General features: G+C 43.2%; 1 protein-coding gene across 1 annotated transcript in view; it reads left to right on the forward strand.

The window, feature by feature from the left end:
- LOC120829789 (chemokine-like protein TAFA-2) overlaps positions 1–20,034 on the forward strand; it is a 53,902-nt gene that overhangs the window by 6,844 nt on the left and 27,024 nt on the right. The window contains exon 2 of the mRNA XM_040194230.2: positions 19,631–19,731. Within this exon, the coding sequence (XP_040050164.1) occupies positions 19,632–19,731 (100 nt within the window). The 5' untranslated portion in view covers position 19,631. The remainder of the gene's footprint in view (positions 1–19,630; positions 19,732–20,034) is intronic.

The following is a 20,034-nucleotide window of genomic DNA, read 5'->3' on the forward strand; positions in this document are numbered from 1 at the left end:
GATGGAGAAATACATACGTACACATTTGTATACGTTTGTGTCCACGTATCAACCAGTGGCTGATGTAACTTTTCTCTCTGCTCCATAAACTCATACACAATGACGCACACAACGATGGCACAGCCTTTGGGAGCCGTTTGGGGCTCAGCATCTTGCCCGAGGACACTTACATTCAAGTCGCGTCAGTAACACCTTGTCAGGGAGCGCGAGAGTCGTTCTTCTAATCTTTACAAATCAACCTTCCAACAGAGCTGCAGCATTTTAGTTTTTCTACGAGATACGTTTCAAACCAACACTGCAATGGAAAAGATGAAAAAACGCACGTCGGAGCCGGGGAATGAGAAACAGCAGGCAGTGTTCCTCTGCGTGACGTGTTTCCATTGAGGAGAGCAGGCGAGGCTCGCTAGGCTCACAGTGTGTGTGTGTGTGTGTGTGTGTGTGAGAATAAGAATCACTCTGTGGGAATAGTAGAGAGCAGAATGAAAATTCTAATTTTAAAGCCATGAAATGCCAAAAGACTGCTTTCAATTTGATTGAATCCAACTTTATTAGCATTCCGCCTGCCTTTATCTGCTGAGGCTAAGCCCGCCTTGTGTCCTCCCCCGGACTGCAGCTGTGGCAGAAAGGGGCACAAATAGGAGCTTTATTTGTGATGCCGATGGCTTTAGGGCTTTTGGTCACAAGGAATTACATTGTCCATTATTTTTAGTCAATATGTCATTTGACACGTTTGGTTGCTCTTATCTCAACGAGAAATGATTTGGCTTTGGCTTGTTGAGAATGTTCTAAATATAATTTGAAAATCAGGCAGCAGCATGTTCCATTTGTAGCCATGATAGCAGTGCGGGTTTCCAGATGGCAACGTTGGTCTGTTAGTCCACCACAGAGAGAACAGGACAAATAGCTACACTAAGTTGTTGAACAACCATTACGCCAGCTAAAGATCAGCATTGTTATTGTCAGCATGGTGGCATTAGGATTTAGCTCAAAGTGCCACCTCGCTTAAGTACTTGTTTAGAGCTTTGTTTTGTTTAAAGATTAATTTGATTGTGCCTCTGCATGTTGTTGTTTTCCATCTGAGCAGCAAGGACAAATATAGACAGATAGTGATATGCACTTTACAGAAAACTGAGGAAGCAGTTGAAATCCTGTGCAAGTTTTCATTATGTCAATGCCACCGCGAACATGCAACATCGCCAGGTAACAATGTCCCCATCTCTGTTGTACACGTAATTAGTGGAAGACTGAGCAGTCTGCACAAAATTCTGCACAATCCGCATACGCCTGACTTCACCAACAAGTCTTTTAAAGGACCTCATGTGTCATCCAGGCTGCAGCGTGGAGCTTTCTGTGGTGCGGAGCAGAGCAGAGGGATCCAATGAGGGAGCTGTCCGTGGTGGCTCCTCCGCGTGATGACGGCCTGTGCTGTCTGAGGTGGGGTTACTCTGCTGGTTTGGGGACAGATTTATTCAAAGCTGAGGTCTAAGGAATCTCTTTGACATAACCGGATCCTCCTGGGCTGTCCGCTCACTCCCAGAGGTGTTTAGAGAAGAGGAGTTAAAGCGATGAAGGAGGTGTAGTTGTTTATGGGGACAAAGAGGAGATGGCTGCTTAAAAACACAAAAGCAGTTCTAGCAAGCGAGCACATGGATGATAAACAAAAAGACTGGCAGAATGATATACACATGAATACATTACATTTTAATAGTTGTTTGGGGGGGGTAACACAGGGCCTCCTTGTGTCACCCTAATTGAATTTAGACTTTAAAACATCCTGTTCAAATATTAAACGACCCCTCTCCAACTTTTTCTCTCCCTCTGTGAATGCGTGTTTGCTAGTGTAAGTGCATATGTGCATAAATTCACATGTCCTCATTAATAGTTAATAACCCCAGCTGGACAGACCTGCGCTAATGCACTTGTTGTACATCCCTGTGTCTTGTCTCTTTCCATGCCCATCTTACCCAAATCAGCCACAGCTCCAATGGACTTCAGAGAACTGTGACGACTGAAATGGGAGTTGGGGATAGGGTTGATACGAGGATCCGGTGTGTGTGTGTGTGTGTGTGTGTGTGTGTGTGTGTGTGTGCAGGGGTAAGCCTAAGAGGGGTAAGCTTTTAGAGGTCTGGGCAGAAGGGTGTGAGTGAGAAGAAGAGGACAGATTTGAGAAGTTATCTCTCCCAGCAGGCCTCCTGTCCCGCCTGCCCCCCCCCCCACACACACACACACACATCCACCCTTCCCCTCTGTAATCATGCTTTGCATGCCTCTCTCACACACATAGCCACAAATCACACACTGCTTGAACAGAACGCCTATGTGGACGAAGTCTGGCTGCACTGTATTTGCTGTACAGCCACCGCTAAATCTCTCCACTGTACCTGCTGTCGCTCACCAGAAAGCATCCCTGAGCTGCAAGCAGAGAGAACATTGCCTCGGATTGTGGGGCTGATGCTATTTTTACAGCCAGAGTGATGAGGTGTGGGCTGAAAGAAAAGCTCGGCTCCCTTCGCTTCCCCGATACTTTAATTAGAATAGCTGCAGTTCTTGCTGTCTCACCTGTCTCTTTGTTTCCACAAAATGTGTACATGTTAGGGAGATAGCTACACTTAAATGGATAAATGGATGGATAAATTGAGCGAGAATACAATTTGCCGTTGCTTTGTTTCTTGCGAGGGCAGATTTGCACAGGGAGTCGGCGACTGTGTATGCATTTGAGTGCGCTCGTGTGTATGGCACAAAGTGTTGGAGTGGAAATCAATGCAGGGAATATAGTGGCAATTACTAGAGCAGCCTGAAAGTGAACCTAGTGGAACAAACTAACTAATACATGAATAAATAAGCACAGTGAAATGGAGATGTGCATCTGTATATGTGTGTGTGTGTGTTGCAGACTGGCCTGTAGATCTTGGACGGGCCTTTGCTGTGCCAGCCAATTAACGAAGTGTGTAAACCGAGCTCATTAAAGAAACAAAGCATGGGCACACTTACACACACCACACACACACACACACACAGCCAGACTCTCCTATTTCATCGCCCATCACGCTTCTGAAGTTGAAGTGAAAACGGTTTTATTCCTCAACACAGGTCTTCTACAAAGTGTCTGCTTGTTTGCGGGTGCTGCTACGTGTGTGCGTCCTTTTCTTTGTGTTCAGTGTGTGCGTGTCTGTGTGAGTGTGTTTGGACAAGCTGTAAAAGATTGATTTAGAGTTTGTTGCTTTGAACCAACTGCCAAGTGATGCCTCACTAACTCTGTGTGTTCAGAGAACAAAAGCTCTTCAAGGTCCCCACCTACAAGCCATTCCTCTCTCTTTCTCAGTCTGCGCTCCTCTCTCCATCTCCCGGTGCCTCTCAGCCTCTTTTCCAGCCTTTACACTCATCTATTTCAATCCGGGTGCTCCATTTCTTAGACTCTGACCCTCTGTTTTCAAGTGGAAGCTGAGTGCAGCACAAATATATATAACTCTTTATTTGGTCTTGTGAGTGAGGCAGTGTCTGTGTGTCCAAACGAAAAAAAACAGCCAGGGGACTGAAGTGAAAATATTTTTCTCTTACTGTGCCTAATAACCATGATTCATTGAACAGTCCGGACTATTATTAGTCATCCAAATGTGTCTGGGTGTTAAAAGAGATTCCTGCCCCTGTTTTTCCTGCACAGCACATGTCTTCATTTTAATCAACGCACTTTAGTTTAGCTGAATTGGATTGGACTGTTATTTCTAGAGTGTTTCCAAGCTTTAAAATGAGATTGCAATTACAGATGTATGAAAAATTAAATTGTGAACACTAAACCATTTTTTTAAACTTTTGAATAAAAAATACTAAATGTTTGCTGTTTATGGCTCTTTTCAGCTTCACAACATTGTGAATTTAATACCATTGAGGTCTTAACGGTAGATTGTAAAAGTTTATTCGGTATTACGACCGAACAAATGTTGCATAAAGTGGGATCCATACATTCATACAGAAAAACAAGTTAATGAGACGAAAACAAGATTTAGTTAAATCTCTTGCAAAGTGAGATGTTGTTTAATGGGGGCAACGTGTGGGTCTGTGTGCATGTGTTTGTTGTTTTTTTGGAGTGCAGAAAGGCTGATAATGTGCTGAGCGGCGGATTTGGAGGATAGGGAAATTAATCTGCTGTGTCCAAATTGTGTCACAAATTCTCGTTGGTTATACAATCTAGTACAGCCAGTTATACCTCCGATGCGAAACACTGTACGACCCTCTTGATTACTCTGTAAAACCACAAAAAAGGCATTTTCTTGGATTTTCTTTAGCTTTCTTTTGGAGTTAAGCCGCGCACGGTTAACCTCGCACTGCATTCAGAGGCGTAAGACAATTCAGCAGCGCACACTTCCAACAAAGATGTGGACAGCCAAGCCAATGCAATAAATCCTCATCCAGCAAACGAGAGATTTAAGTACAAGCCACATGCTACGTTGCTGAAAGGGGAATATAAGAATTTGTCACTTTGAAAAGCCTGCCTGCAAACTGGTAATCAAAGACCTCAGAGCAAATCCTCCCCTTAGGCAAACATTCATGTTGTCACACACACTTATAAAGCAGAATAGCCTGCGGGCCACCCGTGGCTCCAACAGTACCCAACACACAGCGGGACTGTTCATGGGAGTTCAGCGGATGACGCGCTCAACACCACCTCGTTTTAAGAAACGGAGGTTCAAATATATTATGTGCCTGGCTTTGCTTTCCAGTTGATTTTGCCAGTGAACCCCTGTGCAACACGACACTGGGAGTTGCCAGATCGGAGGGCTGAAGGGCTTGGTGGGTCGCCAACAGGGCCAGGTGGTGGGAATCTGTTGAAGATTAAACTGCTTTGGTGACCAGCTATCCGGCTCATCCTGGCCCTAACAGACGCGGCACCCCTGGCCGATTGACCCATGTGGCAGGTCTCGTGGGCTACGGGTCGGCGAGTGAAAAACTGCACTTATCTCCCTCCTCCCGGCCGGGCAGAGCTGTGGATGTTGGAGGTCGTTTGGTGATAATGAGGATTAACACTTGCCATCATGCCATGACCACGTTAGAGCAACCTCCCTTAACTAAAGTTGCATCGCAGTCCTATTTAAAGATTTAAGGATATTGGATCATTTGGCATAATACTGGATTTTGTTTTTAATTATTATTTCATATGAATATGTAGTATTACTTAATTTCTACAATATCTACAAACATAGTAGGGTTAAGGTATAATCCGAGGGAAGGTTTGCAGAGTTAGACAAAGAGATTGGTGCTATTATAATGTCTTCACAGTAAGCAGTCAGCTCGGTTTAGCACAAAGACTGTAAAACGGGGGAAACAGCCCGTCTCCCTCCAAGGATAATGAAATCTCTATAGGTCACTAATTCACCGGTGTAAAAAAGGACAACTTGTGGTATATGGGGGTGGTTTTGTCCCGGACTGTTTGTTGGCTGGACGCAGTAACTTTGTGGACTCTTGGCTACGATGTCACAGTAACAACAATACTCACAAAAAAACACTCTACATCAGCCTAAGCATCGTTCTTAAAGGAAGGATACAAGAGTGGTATCAAGCTTCTTCTCCTGGTATCCAATCGCATTCTAACCCCTCAGTAAGAAATATGTTTACGTTTTTAAACGTTGGCATTAGATGTAATTTGTTCATTATTGTACAGTATATTACTTCAAGGAACTTTCATTTTGATTTGATTTGGGAAGTCACTCTGGGCAAAAGTGTTAGTGTTTGCTGTTTGACTCCAGCAGACAAAGCTGTGCTTCTGGGTGGGAGAAGAGACGCGTGTGTCTGGCAATAAGCTCTCTTTCTCCTCCCGGAGGTGGCGACTGCAGGACCGAGGATCCGGGGCGGATGCACGCCGGTGTGCTCAATGCACGGAATCCGACCACCATTCGCTGGCGCCCCGATGACAAATCATTAAGGAAAAACTGGCTAATTGTCCATTTTGAACATAATTCATAGAGATATTTTATACTGTGATGCTGTGTTAAAGTAAGGCCACCTGTTCAACCCACTGAGGGTCCTACTACGTGTTTGTAAATTAAAACCAGAAATCCACCCAATACTCATAAATAAATATATTCATCTTGTATTACACCATTTCAAGGTCTGAATAATATTGTCTCTTGAGCACAAAAAAAACCCCTCGATCTGAATGAGTGATCTTGAAAGGAAATAACTAATACCTTTTTTTCAAGGTTTAATAATCTATCCCAGTGCTCTCTCTCTCTTCCCTATCTGGCCCTCTCGCTTGCTTTTGCTCTGGAGTGCAGCATCACATCTATGCGAAGTCACTGGGGAGTTGGGGACCTTTACCTGCTCTGGTCTGGCCGTGTTAAAGGTCAGATATGAAAGGGGCCCACACACTGGTCTCAGATGTCAACACCGTCCGCCTCACACAGCCTGGATTAGCAGGCGAGGAGACGATGGCTGCCAGTAAATGATTTGTCCTCCAGCCCCTCAGTAAGTCTGTCTCTCTGTCAGCGGTGGAGTGTGTGCGCGTGTGTGTGTGTGTGTGTGTGTGTGTGTGTGTGTGGGGGGGTGGGGGGGGGGGGTTGAGAGGGATTGAGATGGAGAGTGCAGGTGTGTGAATGTGTGTTTGTAATAATCAATATCCCACTGATCTCCTTCTCCCTGCTGTGGGTTTCTGCATATCTCTGATTGCCAGATGTGTTTATGAAGTGTGTGTGTGTGTGTGTGTGTGTGTGTGTGTGTGTGTGTGTACATAAATCTATCATTGTTTAAGTGTGTCCTACCGCCAGGTGTATGTCTTTCACTCGCAGTGAGAGATGTCTGTGTTGACAGGACTGATGCTGTTCATTTGGGAAATATGCTGCCAGGGTCGATGGGACGCTGTGTGTGTGTGTGTGTGTGTGTGTGTGTGCCGAGCCGTACATCTGAATTGTTGTCACACCCAGAAGACAGCAGTCTGTAATCAGGCGTAATCAGGTGGTGCGAATGTGGGAATGTGTGCTGGTACTATATGTGCAAATGTGGAGAAAGTTGAGGTTTATTTACGGACCCATCCAGTCACCCACTCACACACACACACTCACACCAACACAAGCACACACACACGCGCTTCTATGAAGACGTAATTGTTTGTTATTTGTCCGCCGTTGTTTTTGAAGCGGCCTTGTCTGTTAGATGGAACCCTGCAGCTAACTACAGCTGCTGGATAGTAAAACCAGTGGAGGGGCAAAAGCAACATTATCATTTATTGGCACCACAGGGAATTCCTTTAGGAGTCTGGTGTCCAACGTGGGTCCTTAGGCACCAACATAACGTATGTTGTTGGAGAAAAAAACAAGGCTTCTCTCTCTAACCCATTAGCCGCCTCCCCTTTAGGTAAGTGGCTGCCTGGTACAGAATGAATGGACTATTTTTGATTGTCAGATTGCAATAATATTTAGGAACCTTTTAGAGCTCTATAAATAGTCCATTGATGCATTGGTTGCTTCATGTATCAGCCACACATGAATGTGAAATGCCCGTTACTGCACGATTGCTGATACGCATTGCATGTGCATGACTCGCGCTCATGACTTTTCATGTTGAAATCTTTCTCCAGTGTTTGGATCCGTCTATTCATGACATTTCAGTGTCACACTCCAAATTACAATTTTCGGAAAAAGATTTTGAGATTGATTTTCTATGTTGTATTCAACGTGTATATCTTTCTGTTGGAGCTTTTTTTGTTGTTGAAACACTGTCCTAAAAATAACTTCTGATCATTTCTGTCACACACTTCTGTATGCCACTGATCCCTTTCAAAGGTTTTTTAACGCGGGTTGAACAATTCGACCTCTTTCCCCTCTGCCTAAAACAGCTTATATGATTGACTTAAAAAAAAATCATGTTTGAAGTCTGATTTAAAATGTAGGGCTTTAAATGTAGGGCACTGCCTACACTGCACGCCTCTGATGAAACGCTACTGTAACCTGCAACACGGGCTGAGAAATAACTAGTTGCTTGAATTACCACACATGTCACAACAATGTGTTAACCAAGAAGCAAGTCTATCTTTCAGTCTTTCAGTCTTCAAGCGAACTGCTGAGCTATCTATAGGCGAGAGATTCAATGGTTTAAACATTCTGCATATCAATCCATGCAAATTTGATTAAAAGGATCTGAAAACAAATATTTAAATAAGAGGGGTTGTGTATGTCAGGCCTGAAGACGGATAACATGAATACATTTCGGATGTGGGGATTAGCGCATTTCAAATAGCCTGGGATGTTTGAGAATTAGAGATTTATCTGTTCATCCAATTTGCAGATGCAGAGGTGACAGCTCAGTCACTTACAAGAGGTGTGATACTGACACGTGTTAATGTATTCAGTGACTCAAGATTACCTAACACAACTGTATGTGTGTGTGTGTGTGCCTATTTAGGATCAAGCACAAAGTGTATCCTCTTACCATTGAATTGTCATGGGTAAGAAAAAAACACTGTAATTTTGCATATTATTAATGCATCTGTTTGTGAGGGTTCAGACTTCCCAGTCTGAGCTGGTTTGAGTTACACACATCAGGTGTCTAGACCCCGGGGAGTAGAATCTGTCATGGGAATGCAGAGGGGGCGGGTGGGGGGGTGTAGTGAAGGTAGATTGAAAGCAACGTATAGGGAGAGAAATCCCAATTGAGTGAGCAGCCTGTTCGTTAGCAGCAATGGAACGTGTTGGTGTGTGCGCATGTGAGTGTGTGCGCACTAAGCAGCAGAACTGGGACACGTTTCCCAGAATGAAGCAAAGCCAGATTCTGAACAGGATCTCAGTGGTTTTGTCACTATTTTTTTACCTCTGCGTGAAATCTGTGATGCGTTACTCAGTATATCATAAATTCGATGGCGCACTACTGAAGAGCCGCGTTGCTTTGACTACTTATTGCGCTGCCAATTAGACAATATATTGTGTTTTAATGTCAATAAGTGGAGTGCAAGGTGCAAGCAATAGCTGTAGTACAACCTGGCAGCCATTTGCCTTTTTTTCCCCCCACCAGTACTCAAAATATCGAATTCTTCACTTTCCCCACTAAATATTACATGGCTTCCTCGTCCTGTTCCCTGGAATATGGCAAAGCATTTTTTTTTCTTCACATTTTTAAAGCCAGCAGTAGTTGTATCTGTCAACCTGCTTCCGGGCAGGACATCCAAAGAAAAAAAAGCAAACAAATTCATAAGACTTACACACCAAATTGCACCCATGTTCCTGGCTGCGCGTGTTTCTGCCACAGATTACAAACTGAAGATTGAAGCACACTCGAGGAATGCAGTCACTGACAGGAAAACATAGGGGTTTAACTTTTTGTCTGCCTTGTGTGCGATTGTGTGTGTGCATCCCTGCAAATGGAACACATCCCTGACGAAGGGATGTGTTCCATCTGAGGAGACCAGTTTTCTGTGATCACAATTCTGATAAGAGTTGCGGGAAACCACACTCACAACAAGCCACCCCGGAATACCAACTAGACACACACAGGCGCTCTCTCTGTCTTCCTCTCTGACATACACAACTACAGACGGACACACACACACACACACACCAAAAGGCGCAGACACACACACACACGTGGCGGTGAATGCGTATTCATGTTTCCTCTTCCTCTAGACGCAGACCTTGAATTTGATTAGGTGACTTGCCTCGGTGTTGTAAATATTTCCTTGCCGCGCATGTAACGCGTCCTCGGAAACATCGGCAGGCATGCGGATGCGAGTGTGTGGGTTTCGCGGGCACACTGATGCACGAGGCCAGGCAGGATAAGGGATTCACTCATATTACAGTGACAGCACAGGAAAACGTCCACCCAGATTAACAGGATGCCGAAAACCAAATCATGCATAAACTCGGATGCAGAAAACAATCCCACTCGTTCTGTGGCGTCTTGTTTGTGACTCTGATGCACACTCATTGGCTCAGAGCAGATAATAAAGCAAATATGATCACTATACTTTTATAGAAATAATATATCCGTATTAATGTGAAAGCAGTTGCTCCCTGTAATGAACCTGAGGCTTAAATTAAGCTTCAGCACATTGTTCATATATTTAATGTTTGATTCCCTCGTTGTTGTTTGCACAACGTCATTGTAAGTGAAATCCTTTGGTATATTTCCTGCTCAGCGGCAAACAGCAGATAGTCGGCGGTGAACAAGGTGGAGCGCTTAGAAGCTAAAGACACAGATATTTTCCAAAGGAATTGGTAAAGATAAAAAAGTCAAAAGAGAACATTGGATAAACAACCTTTAAAAGATGGTGATGAGTTACTGCATGTTTAAGAAAGAATGCATTAATGGATACAAGTATTACTAGTAGTTTTACAACTAAAATTATAAACAAGAACCGTAAGAACATATTTTCTATCATTCCATGAGTGAGAGAAAAAGAAAAAAGGCACAATCAGAAAAACTCTGTTTGTCCGTCTGTCTACTGAAGAATCTAGCCAGGCCAGCTGCTGGTCTGCTGCCCCAGTGGCTTCAGCTCTCCATTATCATGTCTGGTGGAAAGATGTGTGTGGTAGTCAATAGCTGCCCCTGATCTCTGAGTAATAACGTTGTTGTTTTAGTGTGTGTGTGTGTGTGTGTGATTGTGTCTGCCAAAACTTTACATCTGCCAGCCACTTAAAGGTCCTGCTGAGTATAATCTGCAAGGACAGGAGGTATTTAGATTCACACCTGTCTGCTCCTGTAAGAGCCTGTCCAGAAATGTAAATCGGGATGGAGACAAAGGCCCCGCGCTCCTTTTTCACAAACACAAACACACATACTGCTATACATATTCTAATTGAACAGCTACTTTAATGTTTCATATTTCAGACTCTGAGAATGAATACGCAAGAAAGTAGTTTTGTATGTGTGTGTGTGTGTGTGTGTGTGTGTGTGTAACTGGAGCCCATCTGTTGTTGTGTATGCTGATATAGCAGCTGCATCTGTGGGAAGCTGACTATCACATTAGAAGAGAACACACACACACACACACACACACACACACACACACACACACACACGCACACTCACACAAATACACGCTGGACCTGCACATGCTGGACAGCAAACAGTTCATTTGACACTGTAATTACGGCCGGTGATCACGGTCTATTCATCAGGCCTCTTCCTCGTGGCGTCGACTGACCTCCAACAATATCACCACGAGACAGAGGATGGAGGGAGAGGCTGGAAGAGGGGAGATGAGCGGCCGAGGGAAGGCAGGTGCAGCGATGGTGAAATGGAGACAAGAAAACGGGGAGGCAAAACAAATAAATGGGTTGCAGGCAAATATGGGAGAGCCAATGATGTAGAGATTGGCAGGGTACATGTTTATGGGCCTGGAGGTGTTTGTTGCGGATGGATTGATTGATACGTCTGTCCGTGCGTCCAGGCAGTTCACCTTCCACCACAGTCTCTTGTGTTGACCTTACCCGCTGCTTCGCTGTGCATCATTAGGATGAGTTATACAGCGTTATTGCCTTGCTGCGGTCTACGGCTACTAGTTTAACACACATACACATGCGCAAATACACACACATATGAACAAACTCGCAGGCAGACGCCAGATCACGGCAACCTGTATGAAACAGCATGCATAACTATGTGCACCAGGCTGCAAGGTGAAATAGGAAGGCGATGAGTCTGGAGAGCAGAGACAAACAAAAGAAAGGGGGGGGGGGATTTGTGTTGTGCTCACTCGCCAGCCCCCTATGTGCTGCCCGGCCAAACATGCTACACCAAATGAGTGCTAGACTTAGCTTAACACAAACCATAAACTGCTCGCTGGCTGATAATAGTTAATAGTACAGTTTAGTAGTTGGGTGAAAAAAAGTCGTACGACAACTAAAGTCACCACAATGAGCCATAGAAACACTGACATCAGTGTTTCAGTGATTTATTTTCAAAGACTGACATATTGACAGCTCATTTTGGGCTTTTCTTTGCAGTATTCCCAGCACTTCATTAGTCTAGAAGCTTCCAGTGTATTGCTTCATCTGTGTGGCGTCGGCACTAAACACAGAATAAATATGCTCTTGATAAAAAGTTTATTCTAACTTCAAAAAACCTAAATAAAAATCCACCTTCTTAGTGTCATGATTCATTGCCTGTGGGGTGATCAGTATCTGCGTTCACATATTCATGTTGTAATATGTCTTGCACACACTGCACTGCTTCTTCTTGTTGCTCCAGTAACATTTAGCAAACTGAAACACTAACGTATGAAGACATAGACGTCATTCCAAGTATACTTTCTGGATGCCACATATTTCTAAGGACTGTTAGCAAATCTATTTCTGAGTGATGGTGTGTGTCAGCTTCAGCCTGATACACATGGGCCTACTGGGACCACACAGGCAGATGCTTCATTTACAAAATTATGCATTTAGGGCAGATAAATAGGTCTGAACCGGGGAGTTTAGGCGAGAATGAGACCAGAGAGGACTGAGGTCGACACGCCCGTTGTGATCGCCACATTTTTTGAAAATCCTGCACTGTATTTTAATCCGTCAGAGAAGGAGAGACAGATTCACTGAAGGTATTTCACTGTTCAGTTATTTTCCTCTCTCGCAGGGTTCATTAAACTGAGGCAGAGGTTTTGGGGCAGAGCTGCTTGGACACTGACCGTTGCCACCTGCCTTCATTTACTAACATCATTGATCATCATCTACTTCTCACTAAGATGGAAAAAAACAACACTCCACCAATGTATACTTTCAACCTGTTTCATTGCTTTCCCTGTCTCCACTACATTTATATACATAAACTATAACCGGCAGCGTTGGCACTCCTCCACTGACACACATGGATGATTACAGTTTTGGATGGAGTTCTTCACGCTTAAATTGAACATTTTGGAGGTTCCTGGCAGCGGCTCCTCTTATAACCTGACACGACTGATTTTGAGCAAAATATTGCCTGCGAGTTCGCCACACTGAGTGCTCACTGTGTGCTTTTAAGTGTGTGCGTGTGGGTGTTTCCTCCAGCAGGTGTTGGTTTCAGAGTGTCTTAGAGTGCTGTCCTACCGGGACGACCTCTCAATGTGTGTGTGTGTGTGTGTGTGTCTGTGTGTGTGTGTCTGTGTGTAGCCTTCATAGGCCGTTTCAATCCATAATCTCCAGTGAGCAACATGAGCAAATTCTTCAAAGCGGGCCGCGTTTTTCACAACCAACTGCAGTAATTTCATTAAACATTACATTGCTTCTTAATTAACAGAAATTGAAATGCAAATAGTAATTATTGAGTCCCCAAAGATACCCATTACTGATGAAAAACAAATGGAACATTTGCACAGTAGTGCTCACAAAGTAGCCCGTATACTGAGTCAATGGTTCAGCAGCATATTATCCGGTTTGTTTCTTTAGCTTTTGAAATTCACATTCTGTAAATCACAGCTGAGCTGACAACCAACATTTACAAAAGCCCAACGTCCAACCATGAATTTAAAAAGAATTTAAGGATATTTAATTAACAAAATAAAAAAATAAAACAAGGACTAACAGAACGATCTTGAATGTTTTGGTGTTTTTGCTTGAAAGGTGGATTATGAAAATAGTTAGTTATATAATCAATGAAATCAATCAACAAATAACCAATCATAATGCTAATATAATCAGACATAGTGGGTCTGAAGTGAACCGCAAATAATTCATGTCAATGATGAAGACGGAGAGACAGAAATGGAAGGAAGGAGAGAGGTCTAAATATACCAGCTGAGGGCGGTGGAGAGGAGAAAAAGCTGCGGTCCTCAGAACAATGTGATGAAAAAGAGGAGACTAGAGAAAGAAGGAGAGAGGAGTTGATATGAGAGAGAGAGAGAGAGAGAGAGAGAGAGTGAAATGCTTTTACTGCCGGTCGCTTTCACCTGTCTGTCCGGCAGACGGACGGATGAAATCAGAATCTTGTTAAAGTGCAGAGGAAAGTACAACCTACATTCTTCATCTGAGTTCACAAACACGGGGAAAGCTGCAGCCTTTTCCCTTCACAGTCCAGATCGTTATCCTCAGTAGGTCCTTATCTGTCATGCAGCAGATTCTTTCATGAGACTCTTGCTGAACTGCCTCAATTCTTAATGTTGCTTCTTCAGCAAAATAAAAGGAAAAAAAAGTGTTTTTTAATGATTGCGCTTCCTCTGCAGAACAACTGTTAGATTCGCCAACGAAGGCTCACTGTATATCCATCCAACAGTTAGATAATCCCAGCCAAGAGGCTAAACCTGGATTGAAATCAAATTGAAGAAACTGTTTCTTCCCCCCCTGGATTATTTTGTCCTGCATGCGCTCCCATGCCTGACGGTACCATCCCAGTCCACATGAGGGGCCACACAGTGGAGTGCATTTGCATGTTGCTTTCATGTATTTCCTAAACTCCAAAGCTACAAAAGCTCCCTACTTTGCATTTATTTAATTAGTTCAAATTGGGTTTTTTTTCTAGTATTGCTGAAAAACCTTTGAAGTGTAGTCAATATGTGGATGATACATTTAAAAGTGGCACCCTGTGTTTTCTACGGCAGAAGGGACTGTTGATGAGATGTGATTTATTGCAGTTTCTAGCTACAGTGTCAGTGATATTCTTGGAATTGTGGGTGATGAAAAAGCTCAGACAACATTCGCACCTGGATCTGCATTGCAGACTAACTATGCAGCTGTGTGTAGTTTTCTGTACTTGTGTGTGTGTGTGTGCTTGCGTGTCTTGTGTGAGTGTGTTTGACCGGAGGATCTTTCGGCGGTGGCTGTATCGTGAGTGGATGATGGATTTGTAGTGACATCGGGATTTTTACCTTGCGGTGCAGTGAGTTCTTTGGGATTGCACAGCGAGCAGCAGACACATGCAGGGAGGGAGGGAGGGAGGGAGGGGGGGAGCTAGTTAGAGCGAGACCATCTTGGGCTGAATAAAGCTTTAGGGATGTGTTGGGGACACACATGGAGTGAGAGGGGGAAAGCGTCATTTGAAAGATGCGTATGTCAGGTCTGTGATTCATAGAATCCAGTTAACTAGTGATTAACTATCAACCTCTGAGGACCAAAAGCCTCCCGCTCCTCATGTCCTACCCCCCCTTCAACACACAAACCCACCACACACACACACACACACACACACACACACACACACACACACACACACACACACACACACACACACACACACACACACACACACACACACACACACAGTATTGAGTTTCCAGAATGCTTGTTAAATTGGAGGCTTAATTTGGAGACTCTGGTTTTCTCCACAGGTCACATGGAGTGAATTTATCCACAAAGGCCAAACTGGATTTCATTAATAAAACACACACTGTAATCGCACACACACACACACACACATACACACACATAAGTTCCTGGCAGGATGAAGAAAGCCTAATCAAGCTTAAACCTCCAGAGGTTGTAATTAGGATTGCAGAGCCACAGTCCGGGTCTTGCTTGAAAACAAACCCATTAGTTAAGTCACAAGAATACACAGGTTTCCTCTGACTAATCCTTACATTCATCCACTGCTTTGTGCTAACTTTCCCACATTAACCACTAGCATGCACCAAGCCCACCTGCAACCGTTCATGGCATTTCCCTTAATAAAGCAATAATGTTTTGTTTGTGTGACACAGCTAGTTATGTCATTCCAATGTGTGTGTTTGCCTTGTCCAGTTATAGCAGTATGGATGGGAAAATTTAAACTCTTAGAAATAGTCAGTTTGTCCACAGTATTTTACCCTGGTTCAAACTTACCAGCGAGTTGACGAGTCACTCGCTCAATTACATCCACATCGTATAATATTGACGAGGAAAAGACTTTTCCCTTAAAATTAGCATTTCATTGCAATTTTACATTTAATGTAAATGTATTACAAAGCAATTCATTTAACCTGTGAGTTAAGTATGCTTCATATTCAAGCAGGTAAAGGAGTGCAAATTGCTAAGGAGACTTAATGTTTTGAAAATCTTATCAAATAAGTTAAAACCAAGTATCTGCTTTGGTACAGAGACTGTTCCCAAATGTCGTGAGTTCCCTCTGTGTTACCTTCACCTCGGATCCATCCATCCCTTCACAGGCTTCTTCGGCTCCTCACCTCCTCCGTATGCACGTTTCCATAAATGTCCTTTTCTTTCGTGTGTGTCCTTCCAATCATCTCTGCTCCCTCTGGACAATATAAGATATAAACATGAAGATAACACTCAACACACTGCTGGAAGAATCCTGCCTGTCTTACCATGTTTACCAGCCGTATAAATATACTGTATATTGTTTATGCAGATTGAAACAGTAGTAACTTTTGAAGTAATACTAAAATCAACTATTTATTTAGTCTGTTTCCAATCAGACCGTAAACGTAAAGCACTTTGAGTTCGCTGCTATGGTTCTGCTTGGATGTAGATTTTGAGTGACAGTTTTCTCGCAGACCAAATTAACGGCACTTTTGAGGTGGTTTATGCTTTAGCGTCACAACCTGCTGCCTTTAATGAATTTACTTAATTATTTCAACATCAATAACCACAGATTCAAGTTTTCTTGACAAGGATGTGTTGACACCGTATGTCTTCATCTTATCTTAAAAGCAGAATCACTTGATGTCACTTGCCACAGTAACTGATTAGGAGAGAACAGGCACCCCACTTTCCAAATGGCACTTATCATAGGGAATAGAATCTCCTTGAATATTAATGCCGTCGCAGTACATTTTTCTCATTGGCCGTTGGGAGATAAAACCGGAGCTTAGATGCCTGTGAGATGTCTGTCCGGCTTTAGCTAGGAGGCATACGAGCACACGCATGCCCACGTGCAAATGCACACGCAATACACACTGGAGATATGGGGGGGAAGAGCTGATCAGCCACATGGAGCTGGAAAGGCATTCCAATGGGACTAATTAAAGGGATGGAACAGACCGCACAACTCATTTGGGACCATCACTCCCTTTTCCAACCATCTCCTTCTCCCCTCGCTTTGCTTTCTCTCTTGCTCCACTGTGTTCCACTGCCGAAAGCTACAGCACCCACGATTATAGGATCCAAATATGGTTTTCCGGCCAACATTTACACAGGCAGATATGATCTACCTGACGTCTACTCTACCTGGACATTTTCCTAACATATATGCATGGCAAACACAGACTCATGAATAGGACTAGTATATAATTTAAAAAAAACAGACTTTCACCCAGGATGTTCGTGTTCTGTGTGAATTTAAAAGTCAAAGTTAACTCATTTTGTCACCGTTTTCTTTTCCTAACCCTAACTAAGTGGTTTTGTTCCCTTATTTTAAAAATGGAATATGAATGTATACAGAGTGCATTGACACTGTGCCCCAGTCCCTTCCTATTCTAATGTTAGAGGGTTACCTGGGGACACACAGTGTGACGCAGGCATTCTCCTCCACCGTCTCTCTGCAACTTTTCTGAATCCATTTTTATAGCACACACACCCACTCATGTCTGAGGCAGACAGACCAAACAACCAGCCAAGATGAAGTGGCACTGCATCGCAAACACCGCTGTGTGTCTAAATTAGCTGAAGAGGAAGCACGCCGGGTCTCTGTTGTGTAAATTATTAACTACAGAACTGAGGTGTGTACAAGAGTGAATATGATATAGGAAGGCGAATAAATTAAAAAAAAGACAAAAAGGGAAAATAAAGCATATCCGGGTGTGTGTGTGTGTGTGTGTGTGTGTGTGCGATGCCCTCTAACCAGAGAAAGCCTTGGCTCAGCCTGTCTGGCTTTGCAGCTTCTCCGAGCTCTAGAAATGCATGGCCGCACAGTCAGATGACTCACACACCCAGCTTAGAATACAAGCCAGGGCTTAACACACACACACACACACACACACACACACACACACACACACACACACACACACACACACACACACACACTTCCTCATGGCGAAAGTGCTCACACACACATGCAGGCTGATAGATGCCCAAATACACGCGCACAAACAAGCACATCAACAGACCGTCGCTGAGGTAATCTGCACAGACTGTCACACAAACCTGGAAAGTTTGGTTTGTTTTTACATATCTGCTCAGTATTTTACATTCTTTTTTTCTGTTTTTGGCCACACATTTGTTTCCTAGAAAGGTAAATCAACCACCATTAAGTATTTGGAGAGTGACTTGAAGCAAGGTTTGAAAATGGTGAGAAACGATTTTCAAAAATGATCCAACTGAAAAACCAAGTCCAGTGCATCCAAATCTCTGCTTAACTCAAGTTGCCAACCACTTCATCTTGGGCCAAATGAAAGGATTGGACGAGTTCCTGCACAGCCAGAGATACTGGATTCTTTTCCAGAAAATGTCATGTGCCCATGATGCAAAGAAAACAGAAGAGATTTACTCTAGTCTGGTCAAAAGCTCCCTATCTATACAAATAAAGATCAACATCGAAAGATATCAAAAGTAGTAGTGGTGCTAAACCTGCATTGTCTCGATCTTCCCCTAGATGGGTTTCAAAGTTTCTCCAACGTTGTATCGTGTTTGCTTTTGTTTCGCAAGCGTGAAGATGATATGAGATATTTTAAAATGCAAGAGCTCGTAAACTCAACATTAAAAGTGTTACAATACAATGTGGGAATTTGTAGAACAAAAATCTGCGCTTGTATGTTTTCACTTGTGTCAAATATGCACACACTTTGGAAAATTGACTAATATAAAATAAATATTTGAATATGAGTAAATGTTGGATTTCAAGTTTTGCAGCAGTGATTGTTTTCTGTGACTTCAGTCAGAACATCTAAGTATCAGTATGTTGTGTTAGATAAGATAGATTTTTATTATACAAAAATGTCTCCTAAGAGTTCTCCTATTCAGTCTACGAGCTCTTTCTCATAGTAAAACAGTTTCTTTTTGTAAAAGAGAATGTTCATGTTTTTTAGGGTCTGTGAGTTTCCGTGTGCATCGTACCGTGATTTGTCAAAGGAGAAAGAAGCTTTGCACTGCTTTGCTGTGGGATACAGTACTTTTAGCACAACACATGGCATCTATTTGCAACCATCTCATTAGTTAATCACTGGATGTTGTTGACAGAAACAATATGGACAGCATGAACAGGACTGTCATCGATGTTGTTCTCTTGTTTGCAAATCTGCACATGAAAATATTTTTTTCAACTTCTGTCCTTCCTTCCTTTATTTCTCTCTACTCGTCTCCTTCACTCTTTCTGTCTGAATCTTGAATATTTGGAGGAACCATTCAGTTCCAATGTGTCAATATTTGTTACTGTACATTGTTTGTGAGCGTTTTACAGTTATCTTAGAACATTCTCCAAATGATTTTTAAGCACTTGTTATTTAAAAAGCTACATTAGCTAAAGGCCAAGATACCCACATGTGACAATGTGGCTAACATACAGTTTACATGTTAGACATTTTAAACTAAACAAACCGTGGACATTTTGAAATTGAAAATTTGGACCGGATGATGTCGCTCTAAATTTAGCGGATGCCTAAAATTGACCACAAATGTCAAGCTGAAATGGGCCCTATCGAAAAAGTTAAGGGCGGCCAACATTATTATAAGACATCTTTTGAAATCATGAACGTCTGCTCAAAATGTTGTCCCAATCCTTGAAGTTGAAGTGTTACATACGCAATGCGCAGTGTTGTATTTGTTTATGTGTTGTCTAACGGAGCATGTGTATGTGTTCTCTATGGCAGAATGCGGGAACGAGGTCCTTGCATTTGCGGAGTGGGCGTGTGGAGCCTGCTGCTGTCCCTCTGTCTGGCCTCCCTCACACAGGCACACAGGAGCCACACGGGTAGGTACATGTATGCCCAATCATGTGTGTGTGTGTGTTGCTGTACAGAACATAGTCCTGTCCCTTGGTCAGCGTCAGTGTGCAGCATACATTTGGATGTATCAGGGGTTTGCCCCTGCAGGCAGCCTCTACAGCAGAGTTATTCTTTCACGGAGAAGTTGAATTGAATAGGCCGTGTGCCACCCGAGGGGATGCAGAGGTTTGATTTACAGTGAAATACGAGGCCAAAGAGGATTGTTGCCAGGAAGACTTCAAAAACCTTCTATAATGAAGGGAAGGGGAACACGGGTATTTGGACAAAAA

Source organism: Gasterosteus aculeatus, chromosome 2 (genome assembly GCF_964276395.1).
Source record: "Gasterosteus aculeatus chromosome 2, fGasAcu3.hap1.1, whole genome shotgun sequence".
NCBI classification, from domain to species: domain Eukaryota; kingdom Metazoa; phylum Chordata; class Actinopteri; order Perciformes; family Gasterosteidae; genus Gasterosteus; species Gasterosteus aculeatus.